Here is a 21,130-nt window from a genome sequence, read left to right as displayed (position 1 = left end):
AGCGCTCATTGAATGATATACAGAAGGTAAATAGACGGCTAGTGACAAGGAGACTCGCTAGCCGAACGCTTTTTACAGGTGGGCACAGGAGACCCCGGGGTGGGGGGACTAGAGGCAGCAATAGCGAGACCCAGAGGCATGTCTCTGTGGTCTCTTAAGATTTCAAATACCCGCCTCGGGTAAAAAAAAAAGGGCAGGTTTAATCACGTGGGGCTTTTACCAGCCCCCTGCAGTCACCCTGTGCCCACGCTGATACTCAATGATCCTCTCGTCCCCCGCCGCAGCTGAGTATAGCTTTCCGCGACTGATCCTGTCGCCAGCCACTGAGCATGTCCTAATTCGTGCCCCTGTCAACGAGAGTGTCCTGCACAGGGGCAGTAGATGCTTTTGTAGATTTTTAGAGGATGCGCGTGGCCCAGGCCCGTTTCAATAAGTGGTTAAGATTCTTGTCTGTGGTGACTAATGCTACATACACACTTGAGATAAAAGTCTTTGGAAAAGGCAAGATCACAGACCAATTTTACACCATTCCATGTAGTATGAGAGCCATACTATACACAGTCTATTCTATGGAGCTGAACTCCCCATCAGACAGAAATCTTTGCAAGATGCTGCACACAAAGATGCCCGTACACATTCAAAAGATCATTATTTGCAAAAGATCTCTTCCTGCAAAAGATCCATTCCTGCAAAATGCATTTATAGTCTATGACCTAGGTTCTCAACATGTGGTACGCGTACCCCAGGGGGTACTTCTGATGGTTCCAGGGGGTACTCGGGCTTGTTATACTTAACCAAGAACAACACATTTAGAATTTAGAAAATAATAAATATTACTTAAACAAGACCAAATTGGTGTTGTAGCTAATTAAAAGTAATGGTAAATGCTTGGAAATTGTTTAGAACCAATTTTCATGTACTACGATTTAATATATATTTGTCAAGGGGTACTTGTAATAATGTTAACTATGTTAGGGGGTACTTGGTGAGTACAGGGTTTTAAAAGGGGTACATACTAATAAAATGTTGAGAAACACTGGTCTATGAGATCTGCAGATCCTCATACACACCTTGTTTAACAGACTTCATCTGCATATCTGGCAATCATCTGCAGATCTGAAATTCCATCCTGGTGGATCTGATCTGCAGATGATTGCCTGTTAAACAAGATGTGTATGATGATCTGCAGATCTCAGACTATAAATGCATTTTGCAGGAATGGATCTTTTGCAGGAACAGATCTTTTGCAGATAATGATCTTTTGAATGTGTACGGGCATCTTTGTGTGCAGCATCTTGCAAAGATTTCTGTCTGATGGGGAGTTCAGCTCCATAGAATAGACTGTGTAGAGTATGGCTCTCATACTACATGGAATGGGGTAAAATTGGTCTGTGATCTTGCCTTTTCCAAAGACTTTTATCTCAAGTATGTATGCAGCATAAGATGGTCGTCCTCCCGATCTCACCCTACATGCAGATTTTTCAGCATTCTGGACAGTATCTAAGCACCAACCCATGTCTCACCATCGCGCTTCCTCTTTCAAGCCGGAAGGAGAAAGCGTGGAAGCGAGTGGTGGAACCCGGCTTTCATTACACCTATGACGCGTAAAGAAACGCAGATGCCCCCGAAGACTTCTGTGTAAGTTAACTCCCCGCTGCCTGTGTCACAGCTGAAGCCATTAGACCTCATTTTGAATTCCGAATTCGAGTCCTTCTGAACTTGTGACCCCATGCCTGGAAGGTTATACTACCATGCGCTTTGTGTGCACCGCAGAATTACTGTTGTTTGATGAATCAACCTCCTTATGTCCGAATCCAGAGTGGTCGGAAGGCGAAACATTTATCCACGTTTCACTTTGTATAACACGTGACTCAACAGAAAAAAACAGAACCAGTTTTTAATTAGGCGAGTGCCAGTACTGATCATTTACATTAATCAACATGATTGTTTTAAAGAGAACCTGAGGTTTCAAATACGTTAAAAATTAAATACTTACCTTAGGAGAGGGAAGCCTATGGAGCCTCCAGAAGATTCCGACGCTGTTTTTCACCGCTTGCCGGGACCCTCCTTAACCCATTGGTGTTTTCCCTTGAGCAATGTTCACCTCCCATTCATTAGCCTATAACTTTATCACTACTTATCACAATGAACTGATCTATATCTTGTTTTTTCCGCCACCAATTAGGCTTTTTTTGGGGGGTACATTTTGCTAAGAGCCACTTTACTGTAAATGCATTTTAACAGGAAGAATAAGAAAAAAATGGAAAAATTCATTATTTCTCAGTTTTCAGCCATTATAGTTTTAAAATAATACATGCCTCCATAATTAAAACTCACGTATTGTATTTGCCCATATGTCCCGGTTATTACACCGTTAAAATTATGTCCCTATCACAATGTATGGCGACAATATTTTATTTGGAAATAAAGGTGCATTTTTTCCATTTTGCATCTATCACTATTTACAAGTTTAAAATAAAAAAAATATAGAAATATTTCATCTTTACATTGATATTTAAAAAGTTTAGACCCTTAGGTAAATATTTACATGTTTTTTTTTTTGTTTTTTTTAATTGTAATGGTTTTTTTTTTTTTTTTATAGTAAACAATTTATTTGGGTAGTTTTGGGAGGGTGGGAGGTAAACAATAGCTTTATAATGTAAATGTGTGTTCATTTTTATTTTTTTTTCCTTACAGTTGTAGTATTACTTTTTGGCCACAAGATGGCGGCCATGAGTTTGTTTACATGACGTCACTCTAAGCGTAACACACGCTTAGAGTGACGCATCGGGGAGGGAACAGCCAGAAAAAGCACAGCTTCCGAGAGAAGCTGTCGCTTTTTCAGCGGGGGAGAGGAATCAGTGATCGGGCACCATAGCCTGATTCACTGATTGCCTGGATACCGAATCCGCGGCCGGGATTGCGCGGTAGCGCGCATGGTTCCTGGACGTAGTTTCTACGTCCAGGAACCAAAATAGGTTAACATCGGGGCTGTGCTCCTCTTCTGGCACGAGCTACACCCGCATGAGCATGGCCGCGCCTGTGCAGTGGCTGCTTAAGTATGAGCCACTCCACATTACTGCAAGGGGAAGGGGGGCATACTTGTGCAGGGCAGAAAAGGAATGCAGGGAGCGCTGTAAAAACAGCGCAGAAGATTTGTAGTAATAGTAATTACAGCTATAGCAGCGCTCAGCGAGTGATTTGGGCACCATTAGAAGACAGAGCACATATCACTGCAAAAACACTGTAATTTGGCCGCCACCAATAGCTGGAAACTGAATTACATCTTTCCTCCACTATCCATGGCGGCCTGGAGGGGGAATAGTAATTAACGCCGCCGGGATGTGTGCAGGGGCAGGGTAAACACTTTATCAGCTTTCCCCTGCTCCAAAATCTCCCGACGGCTATGCAATGGGCACATGAATGCAGCCCGGAGGTTCTTACCAACAAATTCTAGTCGGTAATCTGTGGGGGTCTGTGCTTGGCGATGGGGACCATTAGACGGCGTGGGAAGCCTGTACAGCAGGGGTGTCAAACTTAATCACTCAAGGGGCCAAAATCTAAAACCTAGTCTAACTCATAAGCCAAATTTCTTTACGTCTCAAAAAAAGTGCTGTAACTATAGTAACCATGGGCGGCCCACTCCTCTCACCTCTGCAGAGAGGCAGTTTAATATTTACCTGTCCCAGTGCTGCTTCGGCAGAAAAGATGCTAGCCTTTACTTCCACAGTCTTTTTGGTAAGCTGAGGTGGTGGTGGTGGGGCGGAAGAGTTTCCATTGCGTGCTGGTTATGCAGATCGGTGCGATCCGAGAATCTGCGGCATACAGATTCTCGCATGGCTGCGTCCCGTCTCCTCCTATTCACTTCTGCAACGCGAATGGGAGCGGAAGTGATGCGATAATTGCACCATATTCCTTCCACCAGTGGAAAAAGGCCCTTACGGCTTACAATGATGCACATTTGAAGCTCTAAAGCGCCACATAAAATGGCAGTAAGAGCCACATTCAGTCCGCGGGCGTTGTGTTTGACACCTTTGCTCTATAGGACTTAAGGGGCCCATACACTGCTCGATTTCAGCAATCAATCGATCGATTCTATGGAATCGATTGATCAGAAATCCTTTCTTTCATATTCCCAAATCGATCGATTTGCGGCCGATTTCGATCGATCTGGCAGGGTGGAAAATCTAGGTTGATCTGTTGGATTGCTTATCATTTTGCATTGGTCCTAATGGAAATCTGATGGCAAATAAATGCCATCAGATCGATTTTTCAATAGATTTCAAACTGATATCTATTGGAAATCTGTTCCTAGTAAAAAAATGTTCCTAAACACATCAGATAGATCAGAAATCGATCCGATGATCTATCTGCTGCTAATCTGACGAGTGTATGGCCATCTTTAGAGGCTTTCTTAGGCAAGTACTTATTTTTTAAACCTGACGTTTGCATCGGGTACACGTTAGGCGTTTGCCTGTAGGTGATCATACATCAGGCGACTTGGCGGCTGATCGACCTTCTGATTTATTATAATCAGATGGAAATGGGTGCAGTCCCGATTGACGATGTTACCAATTTTGGATCGAAATTGGTGGCATGTATCGATCAGACATGCTGCAAGATGTAAAGGCGACGTACTCGAGAGGGTGCGCGGCGGAAACAGCGTACGATATCAGGGACGAGCAAGGAATGTGATGGAACCCCCATCGCTGTCCCTCCTAGTGTAAAATGTGCCCCCCCCCCCCCCCCGTGTATACTTTACCTGGCAGTCTGCCACTGGCTCCGTGCTCTGTCCACATACACGTGCCACCATGTGGTTGCTGGTGCATAGCTAACCGTCCCTCTCTGGGAGCCCTGTCCCTCTTTCTATGTAAATATATACAGGTAGTCCTCGGGTTACGAACGCCTCGACGATTGCTCCGCCCCGTCGCGATGACGCCACAGCGAGCGCCGGGTTGCGGCGATTTTAATGTTTTAAAGTACATTTACATTGATATAGACGCCATGTGTGTGTGGGGAGGTGAGCAGATACATACAGCACACCTCCCGTGTCCTGGCGTCACCCTCTGCAAAGAACCTCTGTGTCGCTATAAGCAGATCTGCGCCCTCTGAGCCTGATACTGTACTGCGATGCGCAGTATGCCAGGTCTCCTCCTGGCCTGCGTCAGAAGGTGAAGATCTGTTAGCGAGACGGAGGTTTTTATGCAGAGGGTGACACCAGGGCATGGAAGGTGTGCGGTATGTATCTGCTCACCTCCCCACACACACATGGCGTCTTTATATCAATGTAAATTGTCATCACGACGGGGCGGAGAAATTATGTAAATGTAATGCAGAAACATTTAAATTCAATTTTTTTTTTACGGGGCCAGTTTGTGTGGGGGTGTGGCTACTGGTCAGGACTGCCAGACCATACTGCCACTCTAAATGCTGCTGACCTGCTGCTTGCCTCTATTGCTACTCACTCCCACACACACAGAGTCTTTCATATCAATTTAATGTACAGTACTGTACTGGGACTATTGCTGTTTCAATTAAAGAACAGATTCAGGTTAAGAACGAACCTACAGTCCCTATCTCGTTCGTTAACCGAGGACTACCTGTATATATTTCTCTACATAAAAATGTGTTTGATTGACTCTAAACTTTATTCTCATCCTTTAAATTGATATATTACTAGTTTTAACCATTTACTGACATCCTAACGTATTAAAACGTCATGCTTACCGCTTTTAACAGCAACATGACGTTTTAATACGTCGCGCATTCCCGCCGATGCTACCGCCGTGTGCGCGCCGCTACTGCCACTGTTTCCGTCGGGATCCTGTGCTGGGTGATTGGGGAAGAAGACCGAACGGTCCTCTACCCAATCGCAGTGCCTGGAGTGAATGGACGTGACCGCGAACAGCGGCTACGTCCATTCACAAAAACAGGAAACGTAACAATTAAATAAAGTAAAGGAAAAAAAAAAGTGAACACTTCCTATAACGAGTGTTCACTAGCGCCATCTTGTGGCCAAAAAGTATATTACACCTACAAAATACATACATTTTCAAGTACATACACATCATTATTAAAATTACACTTCCAACCCTCCCCCCCCCCCCCCCCCCCAAAAAAAAAAAAACACTTGTAAAAAAAAATCAGCTTGAAAAAAAAAAATAGTTGCCTTAGGGACTCAGCCTTTTTTAATCTATATTTTATGGGGGAAAATGTATTTTAATTTATTACATAGGGGATTGTAATTATAACCAGAACAAAAAAAAAACAAAACAGAAAAATAACCACTTATATTTCAAAATAATATACTGTCGCCATACATTGTGATAGGGACATAATTTAAATGGTTTAATAATCGGGACAACTGGGCAAATAAAACGTGTGTTTTATCCACAGGATGATGTTTAATTTTAAAACTATAATGGTTGAAAACTGAGAAATAATATTTTTTTTCAGTTTTTCTCATTAAAACGCATTTAGAGTAAAAAAATTCTTAGTAAAATGTACTATCCACAGAAAGCCTAATTGGTGGCGAAAAAAACGTGGTATAGATCATTTTCTTGTGAAAAGTAGTAATAAAGTTATTAGGGAATAAAAGAGAGGAGCACTGACAACTGAAAATTGCTCTGGTCCGTTAGGATAAAAACCCTTGGGGGTGAACTGGTTAAAATGGTAATATGAAGGAAAAGGAACCAGGATAGAAAAGGACCCATTTTTCTTAGGAAACCTTTATGGTAGGCATAACTAGGGGTGTGACAGGGGCGTGGCTTAAGTGTCCCTCTTTCTCATCTCAAAAAGTTGGGAGGTATGCGGCGTATACACAGGCAAGTATGTGACGTCGCACACGCACCCATGTTATGTTGGGCATTCCAGAAAGGTTTCAAGCTGAAATCAATCAGGAATCAGCCTGCGGCGTATGGGAAAGCAGCAGCTCTCTTTCTCCAATTAGAGAGAACTCTCTCTTGATGAATCTGCCCATAAATCGTCTCCTGTATGGCCACCTTTATTCAGTTTTAAACCACTAAGAACTTGGTGAAGGTGAGATTTAAATATTTTATTTAAGCAAGATTTGTTGAAGTTTGATTTCAATAAAAAACATGAAAGCACAGACACAAATAGTGGCAGGGAAGGAATCTCATGTAAACACAATACAACACAAAGCTCTGTGTCTCCATCAATACATCCACTGGTTTAAAAGTATCAGAAGAGGAAGGGGAGGTCTGTTTTGGGGGCGGGGTGAACGCTGGTCAGTGTCTCTGCACTCTTGTTGTCTTGGAGATGAGTGTGCAATACGGGCTAATAAGTCTGGTGGCTCCTCTCAGTCCTGACATACAGAATACGCTCCTCTGGTCCGGGTTGTCTTCCAGTAATGCTCGATTCTACATCACAAGTAGATTGTCTTTATCCAAATAACAGGAGCAGCACAATCGTTATCGAATTCACAATGATTAGTGGAACTGGAGAGGGAAGAGGGAAAAAAGACAAGAATTAAAGGGACCCTGGGCAGTAAAAATAAACAAAATCTGTACTTACCTGGGGCTTTTTCCAGCCCACCGTAGGTCAGGAGCTCTCCCGGCGTCCTCCTGGCTCCGCTCCCTGTCCTACTGCAGAATACACCACCGGCGACACTTGGCCCGGGTGTCGCCGGTGGTGTATTCTGCAGTGGGACCGGGAGAGGAGCCACGAGGATTTTTTTGGTAAATTTTTACAATAAATGATTTAGTCAGTGTTTGCCCATTGTAAAATCTTTCCTCTCCCTGATTTACATTCTGACATTTATCACATGGTGACATTTTTATTGCTGGGAGGTGGTCAGTGAAAAGAGAAGCTGCTTGCTTTTTTGGCAGTTGGAAACAGCTGTTATTTCCCACAATGCAACAAGGCTCCCACAGTGTGATGTTAGGACCTTGGCCCTGACATCACACTGTGGGAGGGGTTTCACCACAATATCAGTCATACAGAGCCCCCTGATGACCCGTTTGAGAAAAGGAAAAGATTTCTCGTGAGAAAGGGGGTATGAGCAACTGATTGGGATGAAGTTCAATTCTTGGTCATGGTTTCTCTTTAAGACAAACTTTACATGTAAGCCTGAATTTTTAGCAGTCTCCAGTAGGAGGTGCACACATCACTGGGAGTAATCACTTCCATCTCAGTAGCAGCTGACAAGGATGCTCATTAGTGAACATATGCAGAGCTCTAGAGCAGACACAGGTTTGTCTGTAGAATATGGCTAGGTTCACACTGACACACTGCGTTGGTCTAGAGGTTTCCCGCATCCTCCTCGACCCTACCTTTAGTGCGGCCACACTCTCTATGTGCGAGCGCAAAGTCAGCCAAAACGCTTGTGGCTGTGCTTGTACACAGAGAGGAGTCCGCCCACGAAAACATATCTGACAAACTCTTTTCTGATATGTTCGGAGAGATCCTGAATGGCAGCAGCGGAATCTGAGTTGTTTAGGGATGAATCCTACTTTGTGGGTATCAAACTTTTTTTTTTTTTAATATTGTGAGAAGATACAGGTTCCCTTTAAAAAAAATGAACTGAACATGCATGCTGGGTGCTGCTCTGCAGAAAAAAAGCATAATTGCCCCCATGTAAAAGCACTATATTATAAAGCAGTGATCCAACTTTATGAATACAAAGATTTAACCAGCTGCATAATACAGTTGTGTTCAAAATTATTCAACCCCCAGTGAAATTGAGAGTTTTGGCCAGTTTGACATTGATTTTGATCATTTCAGTCATCTTGTTTACAATTAAATTAAAGAGGCACTTGTAAGTCAGACAAATATAACATAACATTTGTAATGAAATAACCACAAATTACTTTTCTGTGCTCACATCATTATCAGTTTTATTCAACCCCCAAGTGACATTCAATCTTAGTACTTAGTACAACATCCTTTTCCAGTTATAACAGCTTTTAAACGTGAAGCATAGCTTGACACAAGTGTCTTGCAGCGATCTACGGGTATCTTAGCCCATTCTTCATGGGCAAAAGCCTCCAGTTCAGTCACATTCTTAGGCTTGCGCGCTGCAACTGCTTTCTTTAAAGTCCCACCAGAGGTTCTCAATCGGATTTAAATATGGTGACTGCGATGGCCACTCCAAAGTGTTCCAGCCTTTAATCTGCAACCATGCTCTAGTGGACTTGGAGGTAATGCTTGGGATCATTGTCCTGTTGAAAGGTCCAACGTCTCCCAAAACGGGATGGAAGGTCTCACTTACCAAGAAAGGTTAGATAAACTGGGTTTATTTAGTCTAGAGAAAAGACGCCTTAGAGGGGATCTAATTAACATGTATAAATACATCAGAGGGCAATATAATAGCTTGGCGGATGAGCTTTTTGTCCCTAGGCCTTTTCAAAGAACTAGAGGACATGATCTGCGCATGGAGGAAAAACGTTTTAGGGCTCTTTTCCACTATGAAATGCAATTGCGATTCAATTTCCAACATGCGATTGAGCTACTATACTCATTATAGTCCAGCTCAATCGCATACAAAACGCGGCAGGACGACTATTGCGCTTTGACCAAAATCGGATCGCACTAATGGAAATTGCTGCTGCAGTTTCTATTAGTTTAATGTACCTTGCGATTTGCGATCAGAAGCAAATCGCAGGCTAGTGGAAAAAGGCCCTTAGCCATTTATTTAGGAAAGGGTTCTTTACAGTAAGAGTGATTAAGATGTGGAATGCATTGCCACAGGAAGTAATTATGGCAAACTCTATACCTGCATTTAAAGGGGGCTTAGATGCTTTCCTTGCGTTGAAAGACATCCATGGCTACAATTACTAGGTAATGCCTAATGATGTTGATCCAGGGATTTTATCTGATTGCCATCTGGAGGCGGGAAGGAATTTTTTCCCCTTTAGGGGCTAATTGGACCATGCCTTGTAAGGGTTTTTTCGCCTTCCTCTGGATCAACAGGGATATGTGAGGGAACAGGCTGGTGTTGTACTTTGTTCTCTGGTTGAACTCGATGGACATGCTTTTTCAACCAAAATAACTATGTACTGTAAGTGCCTTTTTGATTTAATTGTAAACAAGATGACTGAAATCATTAAAATCAATGTCAAACTGGCCAAAACACTCAATTTCACTGGGGGTTGAATAATTGTGAACACAACTGTACGTTGTAGGCCCTGCTTGTGCCGACCTGTTGATGCATGGGCTCCTCAAGACCTCTGAAGGTGTCATGCGGTATGTGGCACCAATACATTAGCAGCAGATCGTTTAAAGGACAACTGTAGTGAGAGGGACTGGGAGGATGCCATATTTATTTCCTTTTAACTACTACCAGTTGCCTGGCAGCCCTGCTGATCTATTTGGCTGCAATAGTGTCTGAATAACACCAAAATTAAGCATTGAGCTAATCTTGTTGATCTGACAATAATATCAGAAATAACTAATGTGCTGCATGCTTGTTCAGGGTCTATGGCTAAAAGTATTAGAGGCAGAAAATCAGCGGGATAGCCAGGCAACTGGTATTGCTTAAAAGGAAATAAATATGGCAGCCTCCATATACCTCTCACTTTAGTTGTCCTATAAAGGCCTACAACTTGTGGGTTGGAAGTTGCCTGAATGATAAACCGTTTGGGGATCGAAATCACGATCACGGAAATGGCGATTCCGTGATCGTCAGAGCGACGATTTCATCCCCCTCTGTAGGCAGTGTAGCAGACCCCTCTCCCATCATACACAGCTCATCGCTCCTTGCAGCGGCGGCTCAGCGGGAGTTAATCGCAGCGGCTCAGTGGGTCTAACTTTCGGCAGGGGACGGCTCACTCTCTCCCCTAGTCTAGCCTATCAGCTGAAGGAGCAGCAGACTCTGTCCGCAGGCTCTTACTCTTGTGGCGACTCACTCCTCCCAGCGCCTCCACATCATTTGCTGGAAGGCAGCAAACTCCGCCCACCTTCTCACACTCTCGTGTGGCTCACTCCTCCCAGCACCTGCACGTCATTGGCTGGGCAGGCGGGCTGACTCCGCCCCACACGCCTGTCGAAATGTAGTATCACAGGTGGCAGACTCCGCCCACATGACTGTCATTAAAAGTTTGTATTGCCTCCAACTCCTTTGCGCAGTGTGTTACTGCTGATGACTGTGCTGTGACTGACTGTGGCTACCTATTCTGCATAGCTGTTGTGTGCTGCAGTGGGGCACTGTGAATTTGTGCAAAGGTGCTAATCCTAAGCCCTAATTGTGGTTGCAGGACAGGCTAGACTTGATAACTGGCCAAAGGAAAGCTTGATTTCAAGTAAATCATGAAATCAAAGCGAAATTTCTGACAGAAATCGTGCAATTCAATTCAAATCGTAACCGCGATGGAGTGGACTGTTATTTCCATCACAGCCCAAAGCTGCTTAAAGTGTACCCGAGATGGGGCCACAGCATAAAAACATACATACCTGGGGCTTCCGCCAGCCCCCTCCGGCCTGATCGCTCCCACGCTGTCCTCTTCTGGCTCCCGGTACGCCCGCAACTGGACCCGGAAAATCTTTCAGTCGGCACAGGCGTACTCCCCCGTCTTTGTCCCGTCTCCGGGAGCGGACTGCACAGGTGCAGAGCGCCCCTAGGGACATGAACTAAACAGAAGCGTGCAGCCTGGCTGTGCATTTGCTGGAGTGCATTTGCTGGAGTACTTCCGGGGCCAATTACGGGCAAACGGGGAGCCAGAAGAGGACGGCGTGGGAGCGGTCAGGCCGGAGGTATGTATGTTTTTATGCTGCGGCACAATCTCAGGTACACTCTAAACAGTATCTAAAAGCAAAATAGAAAAAAAAGTTAGATACACCAGTAGAGGAAAGCCTCTGGATAATTCAAAACCTTCCCCCATCTCCTGTGAGCTTCTCGCCGCTGCAGCGCTGGGACGCTCCAGTGATTTCCAACGTCAAGTAGTGGTCTCAAGGAGGATGTCAGAAACCTCTGCCGAGGTAAGTATCTAACATTTCCTTTTAACAAAGTCACAGGTTTGCATTAATAAAAGCAAGGAAGACAGTCAACCCCAAACATGGGGGCCATCTTCAGTTTATTACAATGTTTTTGTCACTACAGAAACACTTTAAAAAAAAAAAGAATGGTTTTTATACATAGTTACCTCTCATTACTGTCCGTACTGAGCGCACAAGGTTCATCATCTGTGATTTGACTCCCGGTTCTTCTCCAAAACCACCGATTCCCTGGTCTGCCCCCCAGCCAACTGTGTGACAGCAAGAAAAGACAAAAAGGCTGAAATAACACTGCAGCCCAACAAACAGCACAGACAATGCATCCCTAAAGCCTGGATGACAGTATCCTCCCTATTCCTGAGAAACCGATCCATTGGCTATCATTCATGAACAGGCTGTCGGTAAAGAGAATCAGTGCGGGAAAACACCGCTGGCGGATTTTTAGACTTCTGGGTGGGCATTCATAAAAAAGTATCCATGTGCGGAAGCAGTGCGGAGATTCCCTGAACTAAGCTGGCGGTAGGCAGGCGGAGACACGGAAGCTGCCGAGTTGATACATTTCTCCGTGTTCCGCTCTGCTGCAGCTGCCTGGGAGGTCTGTGTGTCTCCATTCACTTAACATTGGTATCGCCACATGAGAGGGAGCGGTACTTCCCGACCTCACACCGCTTGCGGTGATCTTTATGAATTAACATTTTGCTAAATTTGTTCCAGTAATCACCGCACAAGGCGGTGATTTATCACTCTGCTCGGTAGTGCCATTTTTCCATGCGGAAAGAGCCTTTATGAATGCTGGCTTTTGCAGAGTGGTCGGTAAAGTCAGCTGTTTTAAGCATTTCCGCATGCGGAAATGCTTTATGAATGATAGCCATTGTGCGCCGCTCGTTTTCATAGCAACAGATGCATCATTAGCCTGGAGGCTAGTGACACATCTCTACAGTGTCACCACAACACTGTCACCCAAGGGATCATGTACCGATCCCTAGTACCAGATAACAGAAATATCTGTGTAAGGGGCTTTAGTAGAATTCTCTCTGTGTGACAATTATTATAGTCTCTAAAGACAATGCAGTGTTATGTGGCAATCGTTGCAGTCTCTGGAGACAACACAGTCTACAGGGCAATCGTTGGGCTCTCCAAAGTTACATACACACATTAGATTAAACTTGTCCACAGTGGCCAGTAACGATCACCTGTGCCGAGAATCCAGCGCATGTACGTCAGCCACCAACCCCTCTCCACCACCGATTAATCCTGGCGGGTCACTTTGGCCAAGCAACCACCAAGAGCATTGTTCTCCTTACTTACCCCACCCTCCATGTGATGTTGCTCCCTTGCCCCACACACCTCCCCCTATAGAACAGAACATGTCGCTTGCTTGCAAGCCAGGGTCTGCAAAGCCTATGTCATCTGAGGGAGCGGGTCGCTCTGGCAACATTGGTTGGGTGTGTGTATGGGCCTTGGAAGCACCACCAGAAGATCTGTGGATCTAAGCAGCAGCACCACAGTCCTGGCTCCTAGAGAATGACATGTACCTGTGAGGGGAGCAGGCAGGCCCGGCTTTACATCACAGGAGCCTATAGACACAGATGTCCTGGCGCCCTAGACTTCCCCCTCCATGGACTTACAAACACCCGCTGAACCACACAAGTGTGCTGGCTGTCCCAGCTGTCACTTCTCCTCCCATGCCCATCTGGTGCCCCTTAGTATTGGGTAGCCAAAGGTTCCCTCAGTATTAAGTAGCTACAGATGCCACTGACTGAAGGGAGATCTCGTCAGTGGAATACTGACACCCCGGGAAGGGAGTGAGCCGCCATTCTATCATCAGGCGCCTGTAGGCACGTGCCTACAATGCCTTGTGGTACTTTTATTCTAACTCTAGGTCCACTTGGATAGTGGAGATTGCACATCAGCACACAGGCAGCTAACTGGGGTTGAAAAGGTTAATGCTGCTGATGGGCATTATGGGGTTAATGTATGACCTGCATGACTTTACACATGCTCAGTAGCATTTGTATGCTATTTTGTCGGGTATGCTAAAATGTTGGAACACCGGCCCTGGAAGCAGGCCACATACCACTACACTATGGGAAATGGCAGGAGAGGGAGCACACAGTGCAGTACTCAGGGCTATAGACCTGCAGCCTGACTGACATTTTCCCCATTGGGATCTGTAAAGAGAGAGCACAGTCTATGGGGCTATCAGTCCCCACTCCCTCCTGGCCTCCCCCCAGGTGCAGCAATATACGGACTACAAGTCCCAGCATGCCTCTAGTAGCTCGCAGTCCTCCCCCCCGCTCTCACTCTTGCTGAGGAAGCGCTCCTCGTGCAGCACGGCCACGGCGTTGACGCACAGCAGGGCGGCTTGCAGCAACGAGTACAGCGTGAACGCCATCTTCCTGGAGTCCCGACTCCCGAGTGACGTGGCGACCTGAGGCGAGCGCTGGGCGCAGCTGGGACGGGGCGGCAGGAGGGACACTATGCCACAAAGCGCGAAGCAGCAGCAGTGTTCCTCCTCAGGCTCTGCATCGCATTTCCTCACAGAGCAGAGCTGGTAGCAGCCAGCACAGAGCACTGCAGGCTTCAGCATGACAAAAGTCAACACGTAAGAATGGTTTTAAATGTAAAAAAGAATGTAATTTCAGTGAAACATCACCCACTGTCTATTTCCTGAGGAAAAGGCAAGAGCCCTTCTGTTCAGGATTATTATACATCGCAGGGCTTATTGGTCTTATCTCAAATTATTTCAAGCCAAAATGTATAGTTGGGGGTTTGGTTGAAGCAGACTTAACATTACATTAGTATTAACCACTTGAGCCCCAGAGGTTTATACCCCCCTTAGTCAGAGCCGGATTAAGGCTAAATGGGGCCCTAAGCAAAGTAACCGATTTGGGCCCCCCATCATGTCGTAATAGAATCAGAAGATGTAGCTGCACAGCAACATGCTGCACACACCGAGGCAGCTGAGCTACTGGTTGCTATGGGCAACAGCACGCTTTCCTCTGTGGGTGCACAATGCAGGGAATAGCAGCGGCAAAATGCAGAGTGAGAGATGAATGGCTGGGACATTTGCACTCAGGGGCTGGGGCACCCCTGTGAAGAGGGCGCCAGATATCACAGCAGCAGCACTTTCCCCCTGCATCTCCAGCCTGGCAATAGCAGAAAGCTCTGGACACCGCCAAACCGGAAGCCGTTCCCCAGACAGAATTACATAACCACCCCCACCACCGAACAACCAATTTCCTCCCAAACTAGACAGCCACCATGCAGCCTCCATCCCAGTGAATACGATAGTCCAGCAGAGAAGGCAGCTGCAGTGGGGGAGAATGACAGCACAAGATGACTCACATTCACCTATTGCGATCCAAGCAATAGAGGTCCCGTCATCCGGAGCCCATCTGTCGTCTCTAGAGTGCTGCCGCTCTGTTACTACTACTATTACTACTTCCTACTTCCTGTCTGATCTGAGAATCAGGAAGTTCAGAGCGAGCGGCTGCACTGTAGAAGAGACAGATGGGTTTCAGATGACGGGATCTCTATTGCTTGGATCATGGATAGGTGAGTGAGCATTTGCCATCTGTTGCTATCATTCTTGCTGCAGCTGTGGTTCTCTGTGGGAAGGGAGGGAGGAGTGGGCAGCGGCCGAGCGCACAGTAGCAGGAGGGGGACCTAGGAGGAGAGCCTGGCTCTGAAGACAATCAGCAGCGCACGGCATCATTTGACAAGACAAATAACATTTATATCGCGCTTTTCTCCCGGCGGACTCAAAGCGCCAGAGCTGCAGCCACTAGGACGCGCCCTATATGCAGTAGCAATGTTAGAGAGACTTGCCTAAGGTCTCCTACTGAATAGGTGCTGGCTTACTGAACAGGCAGAGCCGAGATTCGAACCCTGGTCTCCTGTGTCAGAGGCAGAGCCCTTAAAGGGACTCCGAGCAGTGCCTGTGGGTATAACTTTAAGCATACCCACAACTAATTAATTACATCCTCACACCTACCAGCATGATGTTTGTAATTATATCCCCCTGGGTTCCTTATATTTCATTGCATTGTGCTGAATCGAGCTGCCGACTTTGGAGAAAAGTCGTCCTCTAGCCGTGATTTTAATCGCGAAAATAGCAAAAACTAAAAGGCATAGGGCGACCGTTTATATATCATTGGAAAGAGGAGAAAGAGAGCTTTAAAATGATATGCATCTGTCCATAGTTACTGCACTGCTCAGAGTCACTTTAACCATTATACCATCCAGCCACCGCTGACAGGATGGCGAGGGCTGGTTTAGGGGCTGATGGGGCCCCTTTGACTCTGAATGGGGCCCCAAGCGACTGCTTTTGTTGCCTGGTTGGTAATCCGGCCCTGCCCTTAGTGACTGACCAGGCCATTTTTTTTACAATTCGGCACTTCAAAACTTTAAAGAAAACCTGTACTACAAAAAAAAACACCCTGGGGGTTCTCACCTCGGGAGGGGGAAGCCTCAGGGTCCCAATGAGGATTCCCTCCCCCCCCCCTGTAGCTGCAGGTAATCCAGCGCTGGCTTCCCCGAAGCATCCCGCAATCCTGGCTCAACAAGCCTGACAAGGCTTGATATATTTACCTGTGCCGTGCTATCCAGCACTGGCTCCCCCGAAGCATCCCGCAATCCTCCCCCAACAAGCCTGACAAGGCTTGATATATTTACCTTGCGGGGATCCACCGCAGGCACAGTAGCGGCTCTTCCTTCGGGTAAGGTGGAAATTACCGAAACTGATCAGATCATCCACTCTACTGCGCAGGCGCAAGAGGACTCGTGCCTGTGCATTAGAGCGGATCGATTGGGGTCGGCCTCTGCCTTACCCGAACGAAAAGCCGCTAGTACGCTTGCGCTGGATCCCAGCGAGGTAAATATTTACATCGTCACACTTCGCGGGACCCGAGCAGGCTAATGGAGGCACACAGGAGGACGGGGGAAGCCTTGTTAGGATCCAGAAGCTTCCCCCTCCCGAGATGAGTACCCCTCAGGCGTTTTTTTTAAATGCAGGTTTTCTTTAAAGAGACTCTGAAGCAAGAATAAATCTCTCTTCAGAGCTCATAGTTAGCAGGGGCATGTGTGCCCCTGCTAAAACGCCGCTATCCCGCGGCTAAACGAGGGTCCCTTACCCCCCGAAATCCCCTCCGTGCAGCCGGAGATCTCTTCCTGGTTGGGGCAGGGCTAACCGCCGCAGCCCTGCCCCACGCGCGTCTGTCAGCGTGTATCTCCGCCTCTCCCCCGCCCCTCTCAGTCTTCCTTCACTGAGAGGGGCAGGGGAGAGGCGGGGATGCGCCGCTGATAGACGCGCTGTGAGGCAGGGCTGCAGCAGTTAGCCCTGCCTCTAGGAGCAGCAAAATCTACGACCAATTTGGTCGTTGATTTTGCGGGGGGGGGGGGGGGTTTGGGGGTGAAGGGACCCCCGTTTAGCCGCGGGATATCGGCGTTTTAGCAGGCGCACGCTTCAGTGTTTCTTTAAAGGGACCCTGAGCACTCAAAAAAATGAAACTGGTACTTACCTGGGGCTTCCTCCAAAATTACCCCAAGAGCGCAGAGAAAACTCATCCAAGAGGCCACAAAAGACCCCAGGACAACATCTAAAGAACTGCAGGCCTCACTTGCCTCAATTAAGGTCAGTGTTCACGACTCCACCATAAGAAAAAGTCTGGGCAAAAACGGCCTGCATGGCAGATATCCAAGGCGCAAACCACTTTTAAGCAAAAAGAACATTAAGACTCGTCTCAATTTTGCTAAAAAACATCTCAATGATTGCCAAGACTTTTTGGAAAATACCTTGTGGACCGATGAGACAAAAGTTGAACTTTTTGGAAGGTACGTGTCCCGTTACATCTGGTGTAGAAGTAACACAGCATTTCAGCAAAAGAACATCATACCAACAGTAAAATATGGTGGTGGTAGTGTGGTGGTCTGGGGTTGTTTTGCTGCTTCAGGACCTGGAAGGCTTGCTGTGATAGATGAAACCATGAATTCTACTGTCTACCAAAAAATCCTGAAGGAGAATGTCCAGCCATCTGTTCGTCAACTCAAGCTGAAGCGATCTTGGGTGCTGCAGCAGGACACACCAGCAAATCCACCTCTGAATGACTGAAGAAAAACAAAATAAAGACTTTGGAGTGGCCTAGTCAAAGTCCTGACCTGAATCCTATTGAGATGTTGTGGCATGACCTTAAAAAGGCGGTTCATGCTAGAAAACCCTCAAATAAAGCTGAATTACAACAATCCTGCAAAGATGAGTGGACCAAAATCCCTCCAGAGCGCTGTAAAAGACTCGTTGCAAGTCATCGCAAACGCTTGATTGCAGTTATTGCTGCTAAGGGTGGCCCAACCAGTTATTAGGTTCAGGGGGCAATTTCTTTTTCACACAGGGCCATGTAGGTTTGGAGTTTTTTTTCTTACTAAATAATAAAAACCATCATTTAAAACTGCATTTTGTGTTCAATTATGTTATCTTTGACTAATAGTTAATGGTTTTTGATGAGCAGAAACATTTAAGTGTGACAAACTAACATGCAAAAGAATAAGAAATCAGGAAGGATGCAAATAGTTTTTCACACCACTGTATTCAGTAAGGAGACCTTGGGCAAGACTCCCCTAACACTGCTACTGCCCATACAGCGCACCCTAGTGGCTGCAGCTCTGGTACTTTTAGTCCGCCAGGAGAAATGCGTGATATAATTGTTCTGTGTCTTGTCTTGATGCATGATGTATCCTGACAGGTTCACTTTAAATTCATCACAACTCATTTCAAGCGCAGGAGCGGTCATATTGTAGTTTTCGGTATTGATGAATTGTGGAATGCGGGTCAGGCGGTGAATTAAGATGGAATGACCCCCGCGCCGCCGAACCGCAATTCAACCTTCTATCGATGGAACGTTATTTTCTTATATTCCCAATGCATTTATTCACATAACATTTTTTTCTCTAGTTCCTAAATACCTTCGGGGGTTTCTTCCCACAATGTCATCATGAAATAACACAGAGGGCCCAGAATAACGTTCCATATTTTGTTTTAGTAATGCTCCGCAAGGACCTTTGATCACACAGGACAGGCGGGGATGTGTGTAGTGGACCGTGCAGTGCAAATTACCCAGAATTCCCATGCCCTGACATCTCTGTTTCCAAGCACTCCCATAGGAAATACTCTTCCTATCTTATATGTACCTGGCATGTTCTTTGCTGTCCTCCGTGAAAATTACTTTTTTTTTTTTTTTGGTGTTTAGATTGTTTTTCTTTTCCTGGAAGTGTTTCAGCGATTCATTATCTCCAGCCATTGTGAAATAAATGACCTATTTGCATTAATTGCATTTTTGGTATGTTTCAGGAAGTGTTGGCCCGCAGCAGAATTTACCGGGCGTGGGCAAAGCATGGCTGCCCGGCCGCAGTGGGATGCAAAGTCCTGCCGTTATAATATGAAGCTAAATAAGGTGAGTCAGAGGATAGCTAAACTTAAAGAGGACCATTGGTGAAGAATAGAGAGCCTGAAATATAAGCCTCTCTGTTACTGCTGCTAGGATGGGCGAGTGGTAGGGTTAATCCAGGGGCGTTGCTAGCCCCAAGAATCAGTGGCAAGTGGCCCGGATCTGATCTGGGGCATTCTGGGGTATCCCTGATGTCCCCCAGGCAAAGTCAGCTGTGAGGCCTTAATAAGGGGTATGCAGGGAGCTGTGGTTCTTCTATGAGGGCATGCTGGGAGCTGTGATTCCTGAATGGGATGTCTGTGGGAGCATAGGAGAGGGTCCAATAGAAGGTCAGGGAATGCTATGGGGGGACTGCCAGACAACCTGGCAACAGGCCAGCCCACCCAGCAGAAAGCCAGCCCAGAAGCCAGGTAACTCTGCCTAGTTATCTTTAAATGACACTGCCTATTTATGACATATTCTGCATTTTTGTATTAATGGAGAGAGAGGGCTTCACCCAACATTTTGCTGGGCAGGCCTACTTACTTAGACCACTGTTAAGGTCATGTAAATTTGGCTCCACCCACGACCAAACCCACATTCTGGTGCGTGGCCACACCCACATTCTGGTGCGTGGCCACATCCATTTTCCGGCTGAAGTGCCCCGGATCTCTTAGAATCCTAGCAACGCCCCTTAATCACTCACCAGCTTGCCCATAATTCATTCAAGTGTACCTGAGACCGGAAATAGTGCAGCATTTATGCTTGTCCGCTGAAAGATGGCTCACCGTGCTGCAGCCAATCTCCTGCCCGTGCTCAATACAATTCCCCCTCCGAGTTATAGCATCTCAGGGGGACACGTAATTTGGACACCGGCTATTGCCAGTGGCCGAATTGGTCACTGAGCATTGCTGGAGAAGCCCTGGTGGTTCTGGATCACCCTGAGCTGCTTGGTTACTCTGTTGTTCTGGTCCAAGCCCCTGTCCCATACAGCCATATCAACCCCTGCCATGTACTGATGAGGATCAAAACAGGCCATCAGCATGTGGGGCTGATGGGGCTCTGTAAAATGTATTAGCTATAGGCTTGCCATACATCAGCGGTTCTGGATGTAAGCCTGGCTTACAGGGGTATAAAGAGATAATATGCATATTCAGAAGTGATGCATTGTGGGAAGCTACAGTTGCTCACCATAACCAAGGATTGAACTGCATCCCAATCAGTAGCTGATACCCCCTTTCCCATGAGAAATCTTTTCCTTTTAACAAACGGATCATCAGGGGGGTCTGTATGGCTAATATTGTGTTAAACCCCTCCCACAGTGTGATGTCATACCCATGGTCCTGACAGTTTGCAACCTCATTGCATTGTGGGAAACAACAGCTCTTTCCAACTGCCAAGCAAGCACTATCTACCTCTGTGTATATGTAGATTGGCGGCAAAGTGCGGTGGGTGGGATTAGCAGGGAACATGCACTCGCTCTTCCCTGCTGAGACACAGAGCATGGATTCATGATCAGCCTGCCAGCCACGATCGGAGCTGGCAGGCTGAATTAAAAAAACAAAAAGCAATTTAGATTTGTACAGCGCTGCAAAGTAGCGCAATGCTGTACAGGGGACAGCCTGGTCACTTAACACTCCCAACAGTTCACAATAAAAAGAAATCTGTTTTTTTATCGGAAAAAAAATTATATATTTTAATCAAAATTAATAATATAAAAACAATTGCAGCAGCAATCAGAGACAACCAAAAGAAAGCTG

The 21,130-nt window shown here is 46.3% G+C and overlaps 2 protein-coding genes and 1 long non-coding RNA gene across 10 annotated transcripts in view; 1 reads left to right on the top strand and 2 right to left on the bottom strand.

Moving 5' to 3' along the window:
* Positions 1 to 21,130, bottom strand: part of ST8SIA5 (ST8 alpha-N-acetyl-neuraminide alpha-2,8-sialyltransferase 5) — a 989,793-nt gene that overhangs the window by 452,108 nt on the left and 516,555 nt on the right. The gene's annotated exons all lie outside the window — the stretch shown is intronic.
* Positions 7,034 to 14,381, bottom strand: IER3IP1 (immediate early response 3 interacting protein 1). Its single transcript, XM_068251443.1, has 3 exons — positions 14,254 to 14,381; positions 12,099 to 12,200; positions 7,034 to 7,457 (listed from the first exon to the last, which is right to left on the bottom strand). Exons 1-3 carry the CDS (start codon positions 14,342 to 14,344, stop codon positions 7,402 to 7,404), a joined length of 249 nt encoding a protein of 82 aa, XP_068107544.1. The 5' UTR covers positions 14,345 to 14,381; the 3' UTR covers positions 7,034 to 7,401.
* LOC137531529 (uncharacterized) overlaps positions 14,257 to 21,130 on the top strand; it is a 296,668-nt gene continuing 289,794 nt past the window's right edge. For all 8 annotated transcript variants that reach the window (XR_011023669.1, XR_011023668.1, XR_011023667.1 and 5 more), the window contains exons 1-2: positions 14,257 to 14,554; positions 19,295 to 19,397. This is a non-coding gene — a long non-coding RNA (uncharacterized lncRNA). The remainder of the gene's footprint in view (positions 14,555 to 19,294; positions 19,398 to 21,130) is intronic.

This window comes from Hyperolius riggenbachi, chromosome 1 (assembly GCF_040937935.1).
Source record: "Hyperolius riggenbachi isolate aHypRig1 chromosome 1, aHypRig1.pri, whole genome shotgun sequence".
Lineage (NCBI taxonomy): Eukaryota > Metazoa > Chordata > Amphibia > Anura > Hyperoliidae > Hyperolius > Hyperolius riggenbachi.
Note: the sequence above shows the minus strand (reverse complement) of the source record. Positions and strands in the feature narration are given on the sequence as shown.

Coding starts and splice junctions, on each gene's coding strand:
- IER3IP1 (XM_068251443.1), bottom strand. CDS start 14,344: ATGGCGTTCACGCTGTACTCGTTGCTGCAAGCCGCCCTGCTGTGCGTC. Junction 12,201..14,253: donor GGAGCGCTTCCTCAGCAAGA/GTGAGAGCGGGG, acceptor GCTGTCACACAG/TTGGCTGGGGGGCAGACCAG. Junction 7,458..12,098: donor AGTACGGACAGTAATGAGAG/GTAACTATGTAT, acceptor TTCCCTCTCCAG/TTCCACTAATCATTGTGAAT.